Source organism: Myotis yumanensis, unplaced genomic scaffold (assembly GCF_028538775.1).
Source record: "Myotis yumanensis isolate MYYU_CA2020_CCGP unplaced genomic scaffold, mMyoYum1.0.hap1 SCAF_2, whole genome shotgun sequence".
Lineage (NCBI taxonomy): Eukaryota > Metazoa > Chordata > Mammalia > Chiroptera > Vespertilionidae > Myotis > Myotis yumanensis.
In genome coordinates, this window is record NW_027223753.1 from 22925227 (window position 1) to 22942816 (window position 17590).

At 36.3% G+C, this 17590-nt stretch overlaps 1 protein-coding gene across 7 annotated transcripts in view; it reads left to right on the top strand.

Annotated features, from left to right (window-relative positions):
- Window positions 1–17590, top strand: part of ZMYM4 (zinc finger MYM-type containing 4) — a 120494-nt gene that overhangs the window by 76914 nt on the left and 25990 nt on the right. For all 7 annotated transcript variants that reach the window (XR_011470220.1, XM_070404702.1, XM_070404706.1 and 4 more), the window contains exons 8-18: window positions 6265–6439; window positions 6550–6762; window positions 10365–10515; window positions 11024–11139; window positions 11576–11851; window positions 12022–12172; window positions 13641–13813; window positions 14349–14499; window positions 15063–15203; window positions 16036–16073; window positions 16974–17118. Coding sequence is in view for 6 of the 7 variants with exons in the window: in XM_070404702.1 (XP_070260803.1) it covers window positions 6265–6439; window positions 6550–6762; window positions 10365–10515; window positions 11024–11139; window positions 11576–11851; window positions 12022–12172; window positions 13641–13813; window positions 14349–14499; window positions 15063–15203; window positions 16036–16073; window positions 16974–17118 (1730 nt within the window). In the remaining variant the exon portion in view is untranslated. The remainder of the gene's footprint in view (window positions 1–6264; window positions 6440–6549; window positions 6763–10364; window positions 10516–11023; window positions 11140–11575; window positions 11852–12021; window positions 12173–13640; window positions 13814–14348; window positions 14500–15062; window positions 15204–16035; window positions 16074–16973; window positions 17119–17590) is intronic.

Sequence of the window (17590 nt, forward strand, 5' to 3'; positions counted from 1 at the left end):
GTCCCATTTCAGTGTTTAACAACAAAAAAGTGTGTGTGCCCTTAGACCTTATAAGGACATCCTGATATATTTGAATAATATGTACTAATTTTTTTTTTTTAAAATATATTTTATTGATCTTTGACAGAGAGGAAGGGAGAGGGATAGAGTCAGAAACATCGATGAGAGAGAAACATTGATCAGCTGCCTCCTGCACAGCCCCTACTGGGGATGTGCCCGCAACCAAGGCACATGCCCCTGACTGGAATCGAACCTGGGACCCCTCAGTCCGCAGGCTAACACTCCATCCACCGAGCCAAACCGGTCAGGGCATATGTACTAATTTTGTAAGGCGATTGATAGAAATTTTAAATATGTCAGAAAAAGATGAATGATGCCTTGTTCTAATAATAGAATCACGTTGGCTTCTATTATTAACCTATGCAAACCATGCTTTCGTAGTTTAGATATTTGTGTTAAAGTTCCTCACGTGGATGCAGCTCTCTCTGTTGAAAAAGATACTCCCTCTTGTGGTTCAGTTGGAAAAAGGCATATAGACAAAAAAAAAAAAAAAAAGAAGTTTGAATATGGTTAGATATTTTTCTGGAAGTTAGTCATAAGCACATCTCTTTATGTTTAAAGTTTAATTAGCAGAGATAGATTTCTTTCTTTATACTGTTTGAAATGTAAAACGTGCTTTTAGAAATGAGTACTTAATATACCACATGGCTAATGTCTATATTCTGGTATATTAATCATCAGATTCAAAGATTAAATCAACTTAATGTTATAATTTTTGTAGTTTCTTATTTTGCAATGAAATAATTTCACATAACTTTCTATTATGTTTCTTTCTTGATTCTTACTTTGGGGATCAGCCCCTTTTAAAATTTCAACAATATTTCTCTTTTCATAATAATCATGGATACTTCTTTAAAAGAATGAGTGGGTTTCAGAATGACCATAGAAAACTCAAATAAGTTTTAAATATTTTTTTAATTGATTTTAGAGAGGAAGAGAGAGGGATAGAGATATAGAAACATCAGTGATGAGAGAGAATCGTTGTTCGGCTGCCTCCTGCACGATTCCCAACTGGGGATGGAGCCTGCAAGCCAGGCATATGCCCTGACCGTGAATCGAACCATGACCTCCTGGTTTGTAGGTCGACACTCAACCACTGAGCCAAACCATCTGGGCTCAGATAAATTTAAAATGTATACCCTCTTTCTGTACTTTCTAATTCTTGTCTACATACAAGGTAGGTGAAAAGTAGGTTTACAGTTGTTCTTTTGGATAGTAATACAATAATTAAGAAATAATTATATAAGAATAAACTGTGCTTCTCATCATGACTGTAAACCTATTTTTGCCTCACCTTGTATGTTATGATTTTCATCTAAATTTATTATATTCATTTAGTTTGTGGTGTTTGCCTAGTGTTATCTGGTGATAGGTCATTTTTACCTACATGTCATATCTTATCTATCTTGATCTTATGTGATGTAATTATTTTTTAAGATTGCATTTTTTATATATATATTTTTATTGATTCAGAGAGGGAGAGGGAGAGAGAGATAGAAACATTAATAATGAAAGAGAATCATTGGTTGGCTGCCTCCTGCATGCCCCCTACTGGGGATCGAGCCCACAACCCAGGCAAGTGCCCTTGACTGGAATAGAACCTGGGACCCTTCAGTCCACAGGCTGACGCTCTATCCACTGAGCCAAACCAGCTAGGGCTAACATTACATTTTTTATTGCTGTTTAGTCTTATCCATACATTTTCTCTTTTTTTCAACCTGTCATTCATTGACTTTTTTTTTTTCTTTAAATCATCACCTAAGGATATGTTTATTGATTTTTAAAGAGAGGAGGAATAGTGGGAGAGAGAGAGGGAGGGACGGAGGGAGGGAGGGAGAGAGAGAAAGAGAGAGAGAGAGAAAGAGAAAAAGAGAGATAGAGAGAAAGAAAGAAAAAGAGAATCATCGATGTGAGAGAGAAAACATCTTTTGGTTGCTGCCTGGACACACCTTGACCTGGGATCAAACCTGCAACCTAGGCATGTGCCCTGATTTGGAATTGAGTCCACCACCTTTTGGTGTACAGGATGATGCCCAAACCAGTTGAGCCACCTGACCAGGGCTCATTCCTCGACTCTTAATTGTTCTACTTACTTCATTCACTTACTCTGTTATGCTTTTTATTTATTTATCCCTTGTTCTTTTTCATTTGCCTCTTTCAGGTATTCTTACCTACCTATCACCTCAGCCCTTTCTTCATTTTCTTTCTTATTTTTCCCCCTTCTCATTTTACAGAATACCCCTTTCTAAGGCTCAGTCCCCAGCCCCTGATCAGTCTTGGTTTTCTTTATATATAATTTCTATTCCTGAACTACTACTTTTTCATCTCCTTTTCACCACTTTACCTTTCTCCCCTTTTATTAACACAGTCATTACAACAGTCTGGGATAATCTGGCTATCTGATTATCAAATTATTGAATTGGATTGTACCTTAAAAGGAAATTATATTCAAAGAAGTTTAAAGATTTGTTCAGTGGCACATAACTGGTTAATTTTGGCACATGCACTAGCCTCCCTTTCTCCCATAATTGATATAGTTAAACAGGTTTAATTTGTAAGTCAATCCCCATAAGAAGGATTTCAATTTAGTTTGAATAGGTGGAGCTAGAAAAGATTTTCTTTCTGATAGTTACTGCTGCTTTTATAGCAGCAGCATTTAGGTTGAAAGAAACTGATTAGTTTGGAATAACAGTTTTATTTTTCTTAATCTTTTATTTACCACTACAGGCCCGGTGCACGAAATTCAAATTCGTGTGTGTGTGTGTGTGTGTGTGTGTGTGTGTCTGTGTCTGTGTGTGTCTGTGTGTTTGTCTGTCTGTTCCTCAGCCCACCTGCACCCTCTTCAATCTGGGACATCCCTCTCACAATCCAGGACTGCTTGCTCCCAACCGCTCGCCTGCCTGCCTGACTGATTGCCCCTAACCGCTTCTGCCTGCCGGCCTGATCACCCCCTAACCACTCCCCTGCCGACCTGATTGCCCCTAATTGCTCTCCCCTGCCGGCCTGGTCACCCTTAATTACCCTCCCTTGCCAGCCTGGTCGCCCCCAACTGTCCTCTCTTGCTGGCCTGGTCGCCCCCAACTGCCCTCCCCTGCAGGCCTGGGTTTGCCCCCAACTGTCCTCCCCTGCAGGCCTGGTTGCCCCCAACTGCCTTCCCTTGCAGGCCTGGCCCCTCCCAACTGCCCTCCCCTGCTGTCTGATCGCCCACAACTGCCCTCCCCTGCAGGCCATCTTGTGGTGGCCATCTTTGACCACATGGGGGCGGCCATCTTGTGTGTTGGAGTGATGGTCAATTTGCATATCACCTCTTTATTGTATAGGATATCTTTTAGTATCTTGGATTTAACTAAAACTGAATATATTTTGGCTAATCATCATTTAATTTTTAGTTTCCTTAGTCATAGGTACCTAACCATTTGTTTTTTAAAAAGTATATTTCTGCCCAGCCAGTGTGCTCAATGATTGAGTGTCCACTCATGAATCAAGAGGTCATAGGCTCATTTCCCAGTCAGGGCACATGCCCGGGGATTTGGGACTTGATCCCCGTAGGGGGCATGCAGGAGGCAGCTGATCGATGTTTCTCTCTCATTGATGTTTCTATCTCCCCATTCTTCTCCCTTGCTCTGTCTTTCTAAAATCAGTAAAAATTTCTTTAAAAAAATATATAAATATATGTATGTATTTCAAATCCTACATAAAAGAGGTAATTTTTAGTATAATTTTGTTAGTACTATTAGAAAAATTAGATTTCTTTTTTTTTTTTTAATATATTTTATTGATTTTTTTTACAGAGTGGAAGGAAGAGGGATAGAGAATTAGAAACATCAAAGAGAGAGAAACCTCAATCAGCTGCCTCCTGCACACCCCCTACTGGGGATGTGCCCACAACCAAGGTACATGCCCTTGACCGGAATCGAACCCGGGACCCTTCAGTCCGCAGGCCGACGCTCTAGCCACTGAGCCAAACCAGTTAGGGCAGATTTCTTTTCTTTCTTTTTTTTTTTTTTAATATATTTTATTGAATCTTCACAGAGAAGAAGGGAGAGGGACAGAGAGTTAGAAACATCGATGAGAGAGATCGATCAGCTGCCTCCTGCACAGCCCCCAGTAGGGATGTGCCCGCAACCCTGGTACATGCCCTTGACCGGAATCGAACCTGGGACCCTTGAGTCCGCAGGCCGACGCTCTATCCACTGAGCCAAACCGGTTCGGCAGATTTCTTAATATAGTAGCACTCAAGGAAATAACTGTTTCAGTGTTCTCTGTACCATTTCTGAATTTTTACTATCTGAATGAGATTGCTTCTTCTGGAATAACATGTACTCTGCTACAATAAGATATAATGTAATTGGACACTAAGCATACTTGAGAGCAGTGAGAAATACCTACATTTTTGTTATGTTTTATACTTCCGTTACCTTGATTCGTACTATTTCCCAATTCTTTATCTCCTTAACTTTTAGAAAATTCTTATTAAGGTCCAGTTCAAATGTCATCTTCTTTTGGGTAGCCTTTCATGTCACATAGTGTCTGAAATAATTGTTCCTCATTTCTGTTTCTACATAGCACTTATATGTATCTTTTTCAAAAGTATTACATTACTCTTATATTTTAAGGATGCTTCTTTTATGCTATTTGATATATCATTTGTCTATTTGTCCTAATATACTAGGAGCTCCTTGAGTGCATGCTTGCACTGTATCTTGACATAGGAGTTAGCTAATGCCTGGCTCAATACAACTGCTCAGTAAATACCCTTGTAAATGAAATACAGTAAAACTTAATTAAAAATGCAACAACTATAAAGGCAAAAAAAATGCAGAGTAGTATGGAGCTTTTAACTATAGAAGATGAGGTATGAAGTTGTGTATTGCAGTAGTGTGATATCAGGTGTTTTTTATCATGATTCTCATGTTTACTGTTATCTTTTATTGATGCAGAGATATTTGTAATCTTTTCTAAAAAGTACTTTATTAGTATAATCTATTAAAGATGCAGGAATTAATAGAACACAGCTTATTCACTATTATGTGGGTGTGTACTCATAGGAAAAAGATACTCTTTAGAAAATTTATCAAAGTATTTTTAACAATTTATTTTTTGCCCTGGCTGGTGTTGCTCAGTTCGTTGGGATCATCTGGTGTACCAAAGGGTTGCTGATTTGATTCCCAGTCAGGGTACATGCCTGGGTTATGGGCTCGATCACTTGTGGGGGGCATGCAGGAGGCAGCCAATGGATGTGTTGCTCTCACATGCATGTTTCTCTCTCCCTCTCTTTTCCTGTCTCCTTAAAAAAATCAATAAACAACCATTCTTTTTTAAAAAATTGGTTTTTAAAATGCTTTACACTTAAACTATTATTATAGGAAGACTGGTTTCGGGGGGATGGGTGGAGTGGTAGATGCTTCAGATAGAGGGACAGCTAGAGGAACCTTAATCCCTAGGATTTTAATCTCTATTCCCTTTGTAAGTGATGCCTACAAATTAAATTATTTAGATATAGAAATGGTTCAATATTATATAATCATGCTAGAATATACATTGTAGGTTGAAAGGTGTTCTTACTTTTAAAAGTCAGTTCTTTACAAAAATTTTAAGTATTAATATTTTTAAAGGATATTTTGAAAATATAGAAGAGCCTGAAGAAGAAAATTAAAAATCTCCTATATTTTTACCGATTAGAGGTAATGAATGATAACTCATGTATATATTTTTTAAAATCTGGAAACAATGTATAGTAGTAATTCACCATTTCTATGGAGTAAATCTCTATTAGGTCCATTTTATTTTATTTTTAAATTTTAAATATATTTTTATTGATTTCAGAGAGGAAGGGAGAAGGGGAGAGAGAGAGAGAGAGAGAGACAGACATTAATGATGAGAGAGAATCATTGATCGGCTGCCTCCTGTATACCCCCTACTAGGGATGGAGCCTGCAACTGGGCATGTGCCCTAACGAGGAATCGAACTGTGACCTCCTGGTTCATATGTCGATGCTCAACCACTGAGCCATGCAGGCCGGCTTAGGTCTATTTTATAGAACAGAACTTAAGATCAAAGCAATTTATCAGTTTATCCAAGAAAACCCAGGTTTTCTGATTTAAATATCAGTTACCTTTTCTTATACTGTAATTGCCTCTTTTATTTTATTTAGCTCACAAAAAGGGAAAAAATTAATTATACTGTGGCTTATTTTATCTTTAGAGACATTTTAAATCCAAAGGATGTGATCAGTGCCCAGTTTGAAAATACAACCAGTAGTAAAGATTTTTGCAGCCAGTCATGTTTATCAACATATGAACTGAAAAGAAAACCTGTTGTTACCATAAATACGAATAGCATTTCAACCAAATGCAGCATGTGTCAGAAGAATGCTGTTGTAAGTTATCTTTTTATTTTATTGGGGCGAAGGGTCTAATGCTTGTGCTTAAAGAAAAGTTTTGATGGTCTCTGCTTATTGTTTGTATTTTGTTATTTCTTAATTCCTAGATTCGACATGAAGTTAATTACCAAAATGTGGTACATAAACTTTGCAGTGATGCCTGCTTCTCTAAGTTTCGCTCTGCTAACAACCTCACCATGAACTGTTGTGAGAACTGTGGGGGTTACTGTTACAGTGGCTCTGGACAATGCCACATGCTTCAGATAGAGGGACAGTCTAAGAAGTTTTGTAGCTCAACATGTGTTACAGCATTTAAGCAGGTACATGACCATATTTAATCCTGATGACTTTGTTTATTTTAGGGGTATTTAAATTTTTTGGTGGAAATTATTTATGAAAATGTCACAAAAATATTAAGATATTATTACCTTAATTAGTATTTTTACATGTAAGTAGTAGTTGTCAAATGAATGCCTGTTAAAAACTTTATAACAAGAGTTTTATAAGTAGTATATATTTCTTTCTTTGGTTAATCTTTACCCAAGGGTATCTTTTCCATTGATTTTATTTTTTTAGAGTCGAAGGCAGGAGAGAGAAAGAAAGAAAAACTTCAATGTGAGAGAGAAACATCAGTTGGCTGCCTCCCACATGTACCCCAACTTGGGAACTAAGGCAGGGATTGAACCTACAATTCCTTGACTGGGAATTTATCCTAGTTCCTTTGGTGTGTAGGCCCGTGCTCTAACCACTGAACATGCCAGTCAGAAGTGGCATATATTTCTGTTCATGCATTTGAAATACATGTTTTTAGGTATGACTTTTATTTCACATATGATTTGTGTTTTTGAAGAACATTTTGAAAATGCAGAAGAGTGCAAAGAAGAAAAATAATGCACCATCTATTTGGTGTTAGCCTTCTGTTTTTTTAAATATAGTTTGCTTTACACACACACACGCACACATTTTACTTGCTAGGGTAATGTTCAAGTTGCATATATAATCTTGAATTCAAATCCTTATGGTTAAAATTGCAATTCAGAAAATAAAAACTTACCATTAATTGTTTAAGAGTTTTTTTATTCTCTTCATGAAATAAGAAAAAATAAATGTGGGTTATATATTATTTTGTGAATTAAGGGTTGTAGAGAATGAATTGGATGAATTCTAGTATGGCAAATGTCTAATGCAATTTTGTACTTGATTTATATTTTGTTAGTAAGTTTTGATCAAAAATTAGATTTTAAAATTATAAGCACAAAAGAATAGTACAAACTTTTTACATTTAAAATTTTACAATAGCTTTCTGTTTCAGTGCATTTGCTGATCATTTGTTTTCTTCGGAAAGTGAATTTTTATACAGTCAACTAAAATTTGTATATTTAATAATGTTGATTGGGAACTTTATTTAAATTGTTTTTTAAATATATCTATCTATCTCTCTCTCTCTCTCTATTTTTTTTCTTGATTTCTGAGAGGAAGAGAGAGATAGAAACATCAATGATGAGAGAGAACTACCGTTTGCTGCCTCCTGCACGCCCCACACAGTGAATTGAGCCCGCAACACTGGCATGTTCCCCTACTGGGAATCAAACCGTGACTTCCTGGTTCATAGGTGGATGCTCAACCACTGAGCCACTCTGGTGGGGCCTTTTTTTTTTTTTTAATTGGTTTTAGAGAGAGGAAGGGAGAGGGAGAGAGAGATAGAAACATAAATCTGCTGCTTCCTGCAAGGCCTCTACCGGAGATTGAGCCCACGACCTGGGCATGTGCCTCTGAGTGGGAATCGAACTGGCGACCTCCTGGTGCATGGGATAAGGCTCAACCAACTGAGCCACACTGGCCAGGCTTAAATTGTTCTTAAAACTTTATAATGGCCCTAGCCGGTTTGGCTCAGTGGGTAGAGCGTCGGCCTGTGAACTGAAAGGTTCTAGGTTTGATTCTGGTCAAGGGCACATGCCCAGGTTGTAGGCTCGATCCCCAGTGGGGGACTTGCAGGAGGCAGCCAATCAATGATTGTCTCTCATCCTGGATGTTTCTATCTCTCTCTCTTCCTTCCTCTCTGAAATCAATAAAAAAATATATTAACACTTGGAGTGGGGGAAACGAGTTAAGTCGGCTCGCGTGAATTGCGCGTACTCTGCGGGAGCCGTCTTAACTCGGTTCATAGATTTGCGGTGGAGTGCGGGAAACGTGTAAACTCGGGCCGATTGTAACTGCGTATTACCAAATATTTGTTTGTTTGCCGTTCACAAAGATACCTACCTGCGTATGCGAACCGTTTCATACCCATTGGGGTAATAGGTATCATAAAAATCTCTGATTTTGCGCGGGAAACCTAAATAATTGCCCGCGCCATCTTATATTTTGGCGGGAAATTCACCCCACACCGGAGTGTTAATAAAAAAATAGTAGCTGTATTCTTATAAAACAAAACAAAAACTTTATGATTCTGAAATTTTAAACATTATACAGTGTTCCCATTTATTTCTGATTAATATACAAACATATTAAAATGGGTTAGCTTCCTGCCCTAGCTAGTTTGGCTCAGTGGATAGAGTGTTGCCTGCGGACTGAAGAGTCCCAGGTTTGATTCGGTCAAGGGCATGTACCTCGGGTGCAGTCTCCTGGCCCTGTCCGGGGCATGTGGGCGGGAACCAATTGGTGTGTCTCTCTCAGTTTGGTGTGTCTCTTTATCTCCTTCTCTCCCTTCCACTCTCTCTAAAAATCAATGGAAAAAGTATCCTTGGGTGAGGATTAAAAAAAAAGAGGTTGGGGCGGGGTTAGCTTCCTTTAGGAAATCTTGTTTTTGCTCTCAAGGAAAATCCCCAACAGTATTTTCATGTGTTTTATCTTTGTTCAAATGTTTTCTTGTATCAAGTAATAAAAGTTGCTTGGATTCAGTCAATTGAAAGATGCTGGTCAGGGCAAGTGCCTGGGTGGCACGCTTGATTCTTTGGTTCCACAATAGAAGGAACAATCGGTTGAAACATTTTAATTTTAAATTATTTTATTTTTTTATTTTTTATTTTATTTTATTTTTTTAAACTCTTTATTAGTTAAGGTATTACAAATGTGTCCTCATCCCCCCCATTAAATCCCCATCCTCCCCCGCCCCCCCACACTTATGCTCTCATCCCCCTGTTGTCCATGTCCATTGGTTTGGCTTATATGCATGCATACAAGTCCTTTGATTGACCTCTTCCCCTATTTTTTATTTTTTTAAAAAATATATTTTATTGATTTCTTACAGAGAGGAGGGAGAGGGATAGAAAGTTAGAAACATCGATGAGAGAGAAACATCGATCAGCTGCCTCTTGCACACCCCCTTCTGGGGATGTGCCTGCATGCAAGGTACATACCCTTGACCAGAATCGAATCTGGGACCTTTCAGTCCGCAGGCCGACGTTCTATCCACTGAGCCAAACCGGTTATAGGGCTAAATTATTTCATTATAATTTAGCCAATATCTGTTAAAATTTTGACATATTAATATGTACTTTGGTGTAGAGAAAGAACTTGGATTTAGAAGTAAAGCAGGTCTTAGTTTGATTCCCAGACATTATATTCAAATAGAGTTTTACTTTGGGAAAAGCAATTAAATTGCTTGAATCCATTTTCTTGTCTGTAAATGGGTAGTAAAATACCTATGTCACTGAGATATTCTTAGGTTACATATGAAGTAAGATTGAGATAGCACCTAGTATAGAACCTGACATATTTTATAAAATGCAAACACAGAAACTCAGAAATATGTGTGTACTGGGCCTCTATATAAAATTTATTTCTTACTGAGGATTGTAATTATAAAAGTTTGAAAGCCACTAATTTAAAATATTTTAACAGTGTTAAGTATAAACATTTCAAAGAATTATGCTTTTACTTGTAATTGGTTAAAATGAATGTTATTTTATTCTCTTAATAGAAATCAGCCAAAATTACACCATGTTCGCTTTGCAAATCATTGAGATCCTCAGCAGAAATGATTGAAAATACCAATAGCTTGGGAAAGACAGAGCTGTTCTGTTCTGTTAATTGCTTATCTGCTTACAGAGTTAAAATGGTTACTTCTGCAGGTAATATTGGTTTTGTAAACTATATTTATATAATCATTGGAAAAGTTATAGTTATTGCTTTGTTTATATAGTACCGGTTTTTGTTCAAATTTGGTTGTCTTTTAAGGCCAATTTAAAATATTTCAGATTTGTGTTATAAAATATCACCTATTACCTGATTGCTTTTTTTATGTTTGTTTATTGGCTTGTTTATTAGTGCATTTGTCCTTAGCAAAAGAATTTCATGTGGCTTTTGTATTGTATTTTCTTTTCCACACCTGATTTATCTTATAGTTTCCAGATAGACTGATAACTTTAAAATAAATATTTTTTATGTTAAGTTAGTTTTTATCTGTATGTGCTGTGATTAAGTTTAGTTTCAGTTCCTGCACCTTGACCTGGCTCTTGAATTTTTATATCTTATGCAATATTTACTTATTTTCTCATACATTTTTGTAAATTTTTATATATATATATATATACACACACATATATATATTACTCATTAGTTTTATTTTGATTTGCTAAGGTGTACAAGTTCAGTGTAACAGTTGTAAGACTTCAGCAATCCCTCAGTATCACCTAGCCATGTCAGATGGAAGTATACGCAACTTCTGCAGCTACAGTTGTGTGGTAGCTTTCCAGGTATGGCTTCAGGAACCTTTCTCTTCTCCAGTGAGTGAGTTGCCTACAACTATATAGTAATGTGAACTTATTAGGTGTTTGCTAGTGCCTGGATTGCCTAAATTTCTACTATTTAAGTCCTATTAAACTTGCATTCTTTGGTTCATCCTATCCTGTATTAGGAGGCATGTCATTTAACTGCGTTCTGTAAAATTAATGGTATTATTATCTCTTAGATTATCTTTTGGGAATATATTATTTTTGAATTATTTTATTTTATTTTTGTTTATAAGTGACACTCCCCCCTTTCAAGTATAAGCTGCTCACAGGCAGGAATTTTTGCCTATTGTCAAATGTATTTTAGGTGCTTAGAACTGTGCTTGGTATACTTAGACAGTCAGTACTGCCTTGTTTGAACAAACTATGAGATTGCTCTTGTTTTTTCTCTTTTTTCCAGAATTTGTTTAACAAACCAACAGGAGTGAATTCTTCAGTAGTGCCCTTGTCTCAGGGCCAAGTAATTGTAAGCATCCCCAGAGGTTCAACAGTGTCAGCAGGAGGAGGTAACACCTCTGCTGTTTCTCCCACCTCCATCAATAGCTCTGCTGCAGCTGGTCTCCAGCGTCTTGCTGCCCAGTCTCAACATGTTGGGTTTGCACGAAATGTTGTAAAACTTAAGTGTCAGCACTGCACCCGTCTTTTTGGCACAAAACCAGAACTTCTTGACTATAAGGTAAAGTGTAGGATCATGACAAAGGTTTTGAATATAAACTGATCTATCTGTAAAATTGTTTCTCGCTTTTTATTTCTCAAAATTGCACTATTTGTTTTTTGTAAATAAGAGGGATAAGGATTTCTGTAAGATAAATGTTTAATTAGTACTTGATGATTATTTATTTGCAGGGTAAAATGTTTCAGTTCTGTGGCAAGAATTGTTCTGATGAATATAAAAAAATAAATCATGTAATGGCAGTGTGTGAATATTGTAAAATTGAGAAAATTTTAAAGGAGACTGTGAGATTCTCAGGTGCTGACAAGTCATTCTGTAGTGAAGGTAAAGACGGAAAATTATCTTACCTACTATGCATGTTGGTTCTTTTAACAGTAGTTGATGATTTAAGCTGTTACTATGTGGGTTTATTTTATCCTCTGTGTATAACACCAAACCCTTTTCTTTCGTTTATGCTTGTTTCAATTTTTTTCTGATCTAATTCTTCATATCATTTAAATGTTAAAATGAAGGAAATGATCCTCCAAGTATATAGCAGAAGATGGTAATGTGACAAACATTTATCGATATTAGGTTGATAGGGTTTTTTCAGTTCTGGTGCTTCTAAAGGGAACTCCTTAAATTTGGTAACATCCTAAGATTATACTTCATTGTTCTAAACAGCCATTATATTTATGAACATAAATAATCTGAATTTGCACATCAGTATGAGATAGACTTTCTTCTTTATTTAAATGACTATCTTAAATGTTTAGAATGTTTTGTGTTATTCTAAAACTCTATAGGATTAGCCTACTAGATTAGTGGATTCCAAACCTTTTGACCACAACATACACACAAAAATACATTTTACACTGTGATATCACATACCCAGATAAAACAAAAGTTTCATTAAACAAATTGACGTTTAGCTCAGCCGGTGTGGCTCAGTGGCTGGGTGTCGACCTGTGCACCAAGAGGTTGCCTTTGTGATTCCTGGTCAGGGCAAGTGCCTGGGTGGCACGCTTGATCCCCATTGTGGAGTGTGCTGGAGAAAGCCAATCAATGTTGATGTGTCTCTCTCTTTTTTTTTTTTTTTTTTTAAATATATTTTATTGATTTTTCACAGAGAGGAAGGGAGAGAGATAGATAGTCAGAAACATCGATGGGAGAGAAACATCGATCAGCTGCCTCCTGCACACCGGCTACTGGGGATGTGCCCGCAACCCAGGTACATGCCCTTGACCTGAATCGAACCTGGGACCTTTCAGTCCGCAGGCCGACGCTCTATCCACTGAGCCAAACCGGTTTCGGCGATGTGTCGCTCTTATTGATGTTTCTCTCTCTCCCTCTTCCTTCCTCTCTCTAGTACCAATAAAAAATATTTTAAAAAATTGACTTTTACTATATGAGATGCACTATAATATATTTTGTAATGTTTTTATTTTATTTTATTGATTTCAGAGAGGAAGGGATAGGGAGAGGGAGATAGAAAAAGCAATGATGAATCATTGGTCAGCTACCTTCTACACGTCCCACACTGAAGATTGAGCCTGCAACCCAGGCATATGCCCTGACCAGGAATTGAAGTGTATTACCTCCTGATTCATAGGTCAATGCTCAACTACTGAGCCACACCGGCCGGGCACTATAATATTTTTTAAATGATAGTATTGGTCCTGTATATTGATCTCTTTATCTAATTGGTGGAGACCCAGGTGTGGTATCTTTACTATGGGGCATTTAAATTAAAGATGGAGATACTTAATATTTCTGCCTAATTTTAATTTCATCTTTCCTGATTTTTTTTTAGGTTGCAAATTGCTTTATAAACATGACTTGGCCAAGCTCTGGGGAAATCACTGTAAAATGTGCAGTTATTGTTTACAGACATCTCCCAAATTGGTGCAGAGTAATTTGGGGGGGAAAGTGGAAGAGTTCTGTTGTGAAGAATGTATGTCCAAATATACAGTTCTGTTTTACCAGGTAAGTATAATTCACATTTATGGGTTTTTCAAACTAGGGCATACTTTATTCCCTTATTTTATTTGTTGACCAAGTATGAAGGAAAATTTAAGTATTTAAACTTTTAAGATTAAATGTATTATGTTCTTTAGGATTAAATTAAGATTTTGGAAGACTTTAATGTCACTGAAGTTATATTTATTTTGTTTGTAATTTCCATGGAGAAGACCTAACAGTCTTAAGACATTAAATACTTAAAATTAAAATTTTATTCATTTATCATTCAACTAAAATGATTTTGTTTTCTGAAGTCTTTGAGGAAGATAGATCTTATTTCACTATGTTTTTTAATTACAATTTATTTGCATCTCTATAATATGACTTTTTAACACTTAGTATAAAACCATTGATAGATAAATATTTACCACTTTAGGATAATTAAACTTCATTTTTTTGACTTAAATTCTAAGTTATTTTTCTCACTTGTTACATTTATTCTGTCAGACCACAGCTCATTTATTTCTTACTCTTTTACCATCTTTTGTTTCTTTTTCAGATGGCCAAATGTGATGGTTGTAAGCGACAGGGTAAACTCAGCGAGTCCTTGAAATGGCGGGGAGAAATGAAACATTTCTGTAACCTGCTTTGTATCTTGATGTTCTGTAATCAGCAAAGTATGTGTGACCCACCTTCACAAAACAATGCAGGTAAAATTAAACTTTAGTCTTTCACTGGTGTAGGGGACTAACTATGTCTACAGATTGGAACATTAAATAATTGTCAGTAATTTCATGAAACATAAATTTCATTCTATTCACATGATGTTAACATTTAGATAATTTTTTGTTTAACCCTTGAGATTAAAGCCCAGTAAAAATGATTTATTTATTTTTTTACTTTTCTCTAAACATAATGAATCAAATAAACTTTTAAGAACTTTATGGGAAAGAATGGCAATTGATGTATTATAATTGGGTATGTACACCTTGACTTCCTTAAAAAAGGATTTCAGACTATAAAAAGAAGATACAATCTAAATCAAATGGCCTCTTAAATGTATCATCTGCGTAGTTATGCAAGATAAAGTACACAGAATATTAAGTTTCACTAATTAAAAAATTAAAAAACAACTTGTTAGTCCTGAGGTGACTCTGCTTCAATAGAATTTACGCTAACTTAAAAAGCATTGTTTTACCTCCTTGAGATGTTGGTTTTTATGTATGTGCATATAAATTACATTAAGTTTTAAAATTGTTTTTATTTTAATCAGCAAGTATTTCCATGGTGTCGGCTGCTTCAGCAGGGCCCCCATCGTTAAGAAAAGACTCAACTCCAGTTATAGCTAATGTAGTGTCATTAGCAAGTGCTCCTGCTGCTCAGCCCACAGTCAATTCTAACAGCGTTTTACAAGGTATGACCTAATTTGAAAGCATTTTTCTAGCCCAGTGGTCGGCAAACTGTGGCCCCTTGAGTGTGGCTCTTCCACAAAATACCATGTGTGGGCGTGCACGAACAGTGCGATTGAAACTTTGTGGCCACACTCAAGGGGCCAAAGAGCTGCATGTGGCTTGCGAGCCGCAGTTTGCTGACCACTGATGTAGCCTTTTTGAGGTGAATATAGTGGTTCTCTATTTTTTTGCCATCAGTGGTCATTATCATACTAGAGGCCTGGTGCACGAATTCCTGCATGGCTGGAGTCTGGTTGGCCAGCCCCGATTGGGGTTAGGGAGGCCGATCGGGAATGGGGCCAATGGGGGGGAGTGGCCGCAGGCAGTTGGCGGGCTGGCCCTGCCCTCTGGTCGAACACCCAATCTAGGGGACAATTTGCATATTAGCCTTTTATTATATTGGATGTTGGATGTATTCATATTAGGAATGGTGGCTCACTGTGGGCTGGTAGGCATTAGTGTTTTCATGATTTCCAGATATTTTTTTCTCATATTATACTTTAGATGCTAGTCTTTCCATGAATTAAACTAAGGTAGTGAATATTTTTATTATGAGAGACTTTGTGTTTATCCTATGTAATATAAGCGTAGTATGCAAATTATGTCCAGGGGTTTGACCAGGGGACGCGGCCGGCTGGGGAAAGGGAGGGAGGCCCTGGCTGGCAGCCGGCAGCTGCTAGGGACCCTACCAGTGCACAGATTTCGTGCACTGGACCTCTAATTGTCTAATAATCAGCTTTTAATGCTAATGTTTAATTGTGTAAGATCCTAAATATATATTTTAATTTATATCAGGTGCAGTTCCAACAGTAACAGCGAAAATCATTGGGGATGTAAGTTTTATTTTTATTGGTATTGCCACTGTATTTATTTTCCATTTTGATGTCGGATAAATATGTCTAAACTACTTTGCCCTTTATTATTTATTTATTATATAAAATAAATTTTGTGAGCTCATTTAACATTTGTTCAGGAATAGGATTTTTGGTTACTTAATTATGTATTTTATACACTTTAATTTCTTTTTATGTTTGCTATCTTTGTAATTACTGAAGTTTTTTTTTTATTGTTCTACAGACTTAAAGTTAATTATATAGAAGTTAGGCATAAAAGGTTTTGGGAGCATTGGTAATGTAGTCAGATTGTAAATAAGATGTCTATAAAATGTAGTTTTGTTTTCTACCCAGTGTAGAGTATGTGGTAAACAAGCATTACTTTTTTTTTTAACTCAATATTTTTTGCTTTTCTCTTAAAATAAGAAAAAATAAATAATGAGAAAATCTTATACTGAAACAGTGGCATTTCTTAAGTGTTTCCTGGTCTCTGGGATACCATTGGTATCATCTTATTTTCAAGTCCCTGAAGTGATCATAAGTGATTCTGTTATTTCTAGTTATCTTGAAACTAAGGCTTCTAAGATTTAGTCAAGAAAAATAGTTTCCATTTTAAACTCTACCAGCTTTGTGCTTAACAATGGCTTACAATAATAGAAATAACATTTTTCTTGGTAAACAGAATTGGTAAATAGATATATTTAGAATCAATATGTAGTTATTAAAATATTGCTATATTGCTATTTCAAGAATGTGTGTTGTGTTTTCCATGTAATTCTAATATAATATTCCTTTAGAAATTATAATCTTTTTTTTTTTTGTAATTAAAGGTAAGCTTTTGAAAACGTCTTTAGTTTCTTTGATTAATTTTTTATATCTTTTGATTTTGTTTTAAACTAGGCAAGTACACAAACAGATGCCCTGAAACTGCCACCTTCCCAGCCTCCAAGACTTTTGAAGAATAAAGCTTTATTGTGCAAACCCATCACACAGACTAAAGCCACCTCATGCAAACCACATACCCAAAACAAAGAATGCCAGACAGGTATATTTCTTATACTTTCTTCATTTAATTTTTTAAAGGGAAAGGAATGTGGGGTCTGCCTCTATTAATTGAGTGCCTGCTATTTCCTAGGTAATATATTTAGTTGCTAATATACATTGTTCAATTTAATTCTTACAGCATCCTTGTAAGTTAGGTATTTTCACCATCTGAAATTTAACAAGTTATGACAGAGAGAAAGTAGTTAATTGATTATACCATACTGTGAACATTTCATTTAATTTCCTTAATATCATGGAGTAATTACAGACTTTGGAATTATATAGACAGGATCTTAATTAAGAGTAACTATTGTTTTCCCCTTAGGCTTGAACTTTTTTCATACTCTTTTTCAAATAACACCAATTTCTTTGAGGAGAGCTTCAGGGCTTCTTTCCTTATGAACTACCTTTCTTCCCCCTGTACCCCCTCCCCAAGCATAATCTCTGAGCTACTTCTAGCCTCTGATTTTCTC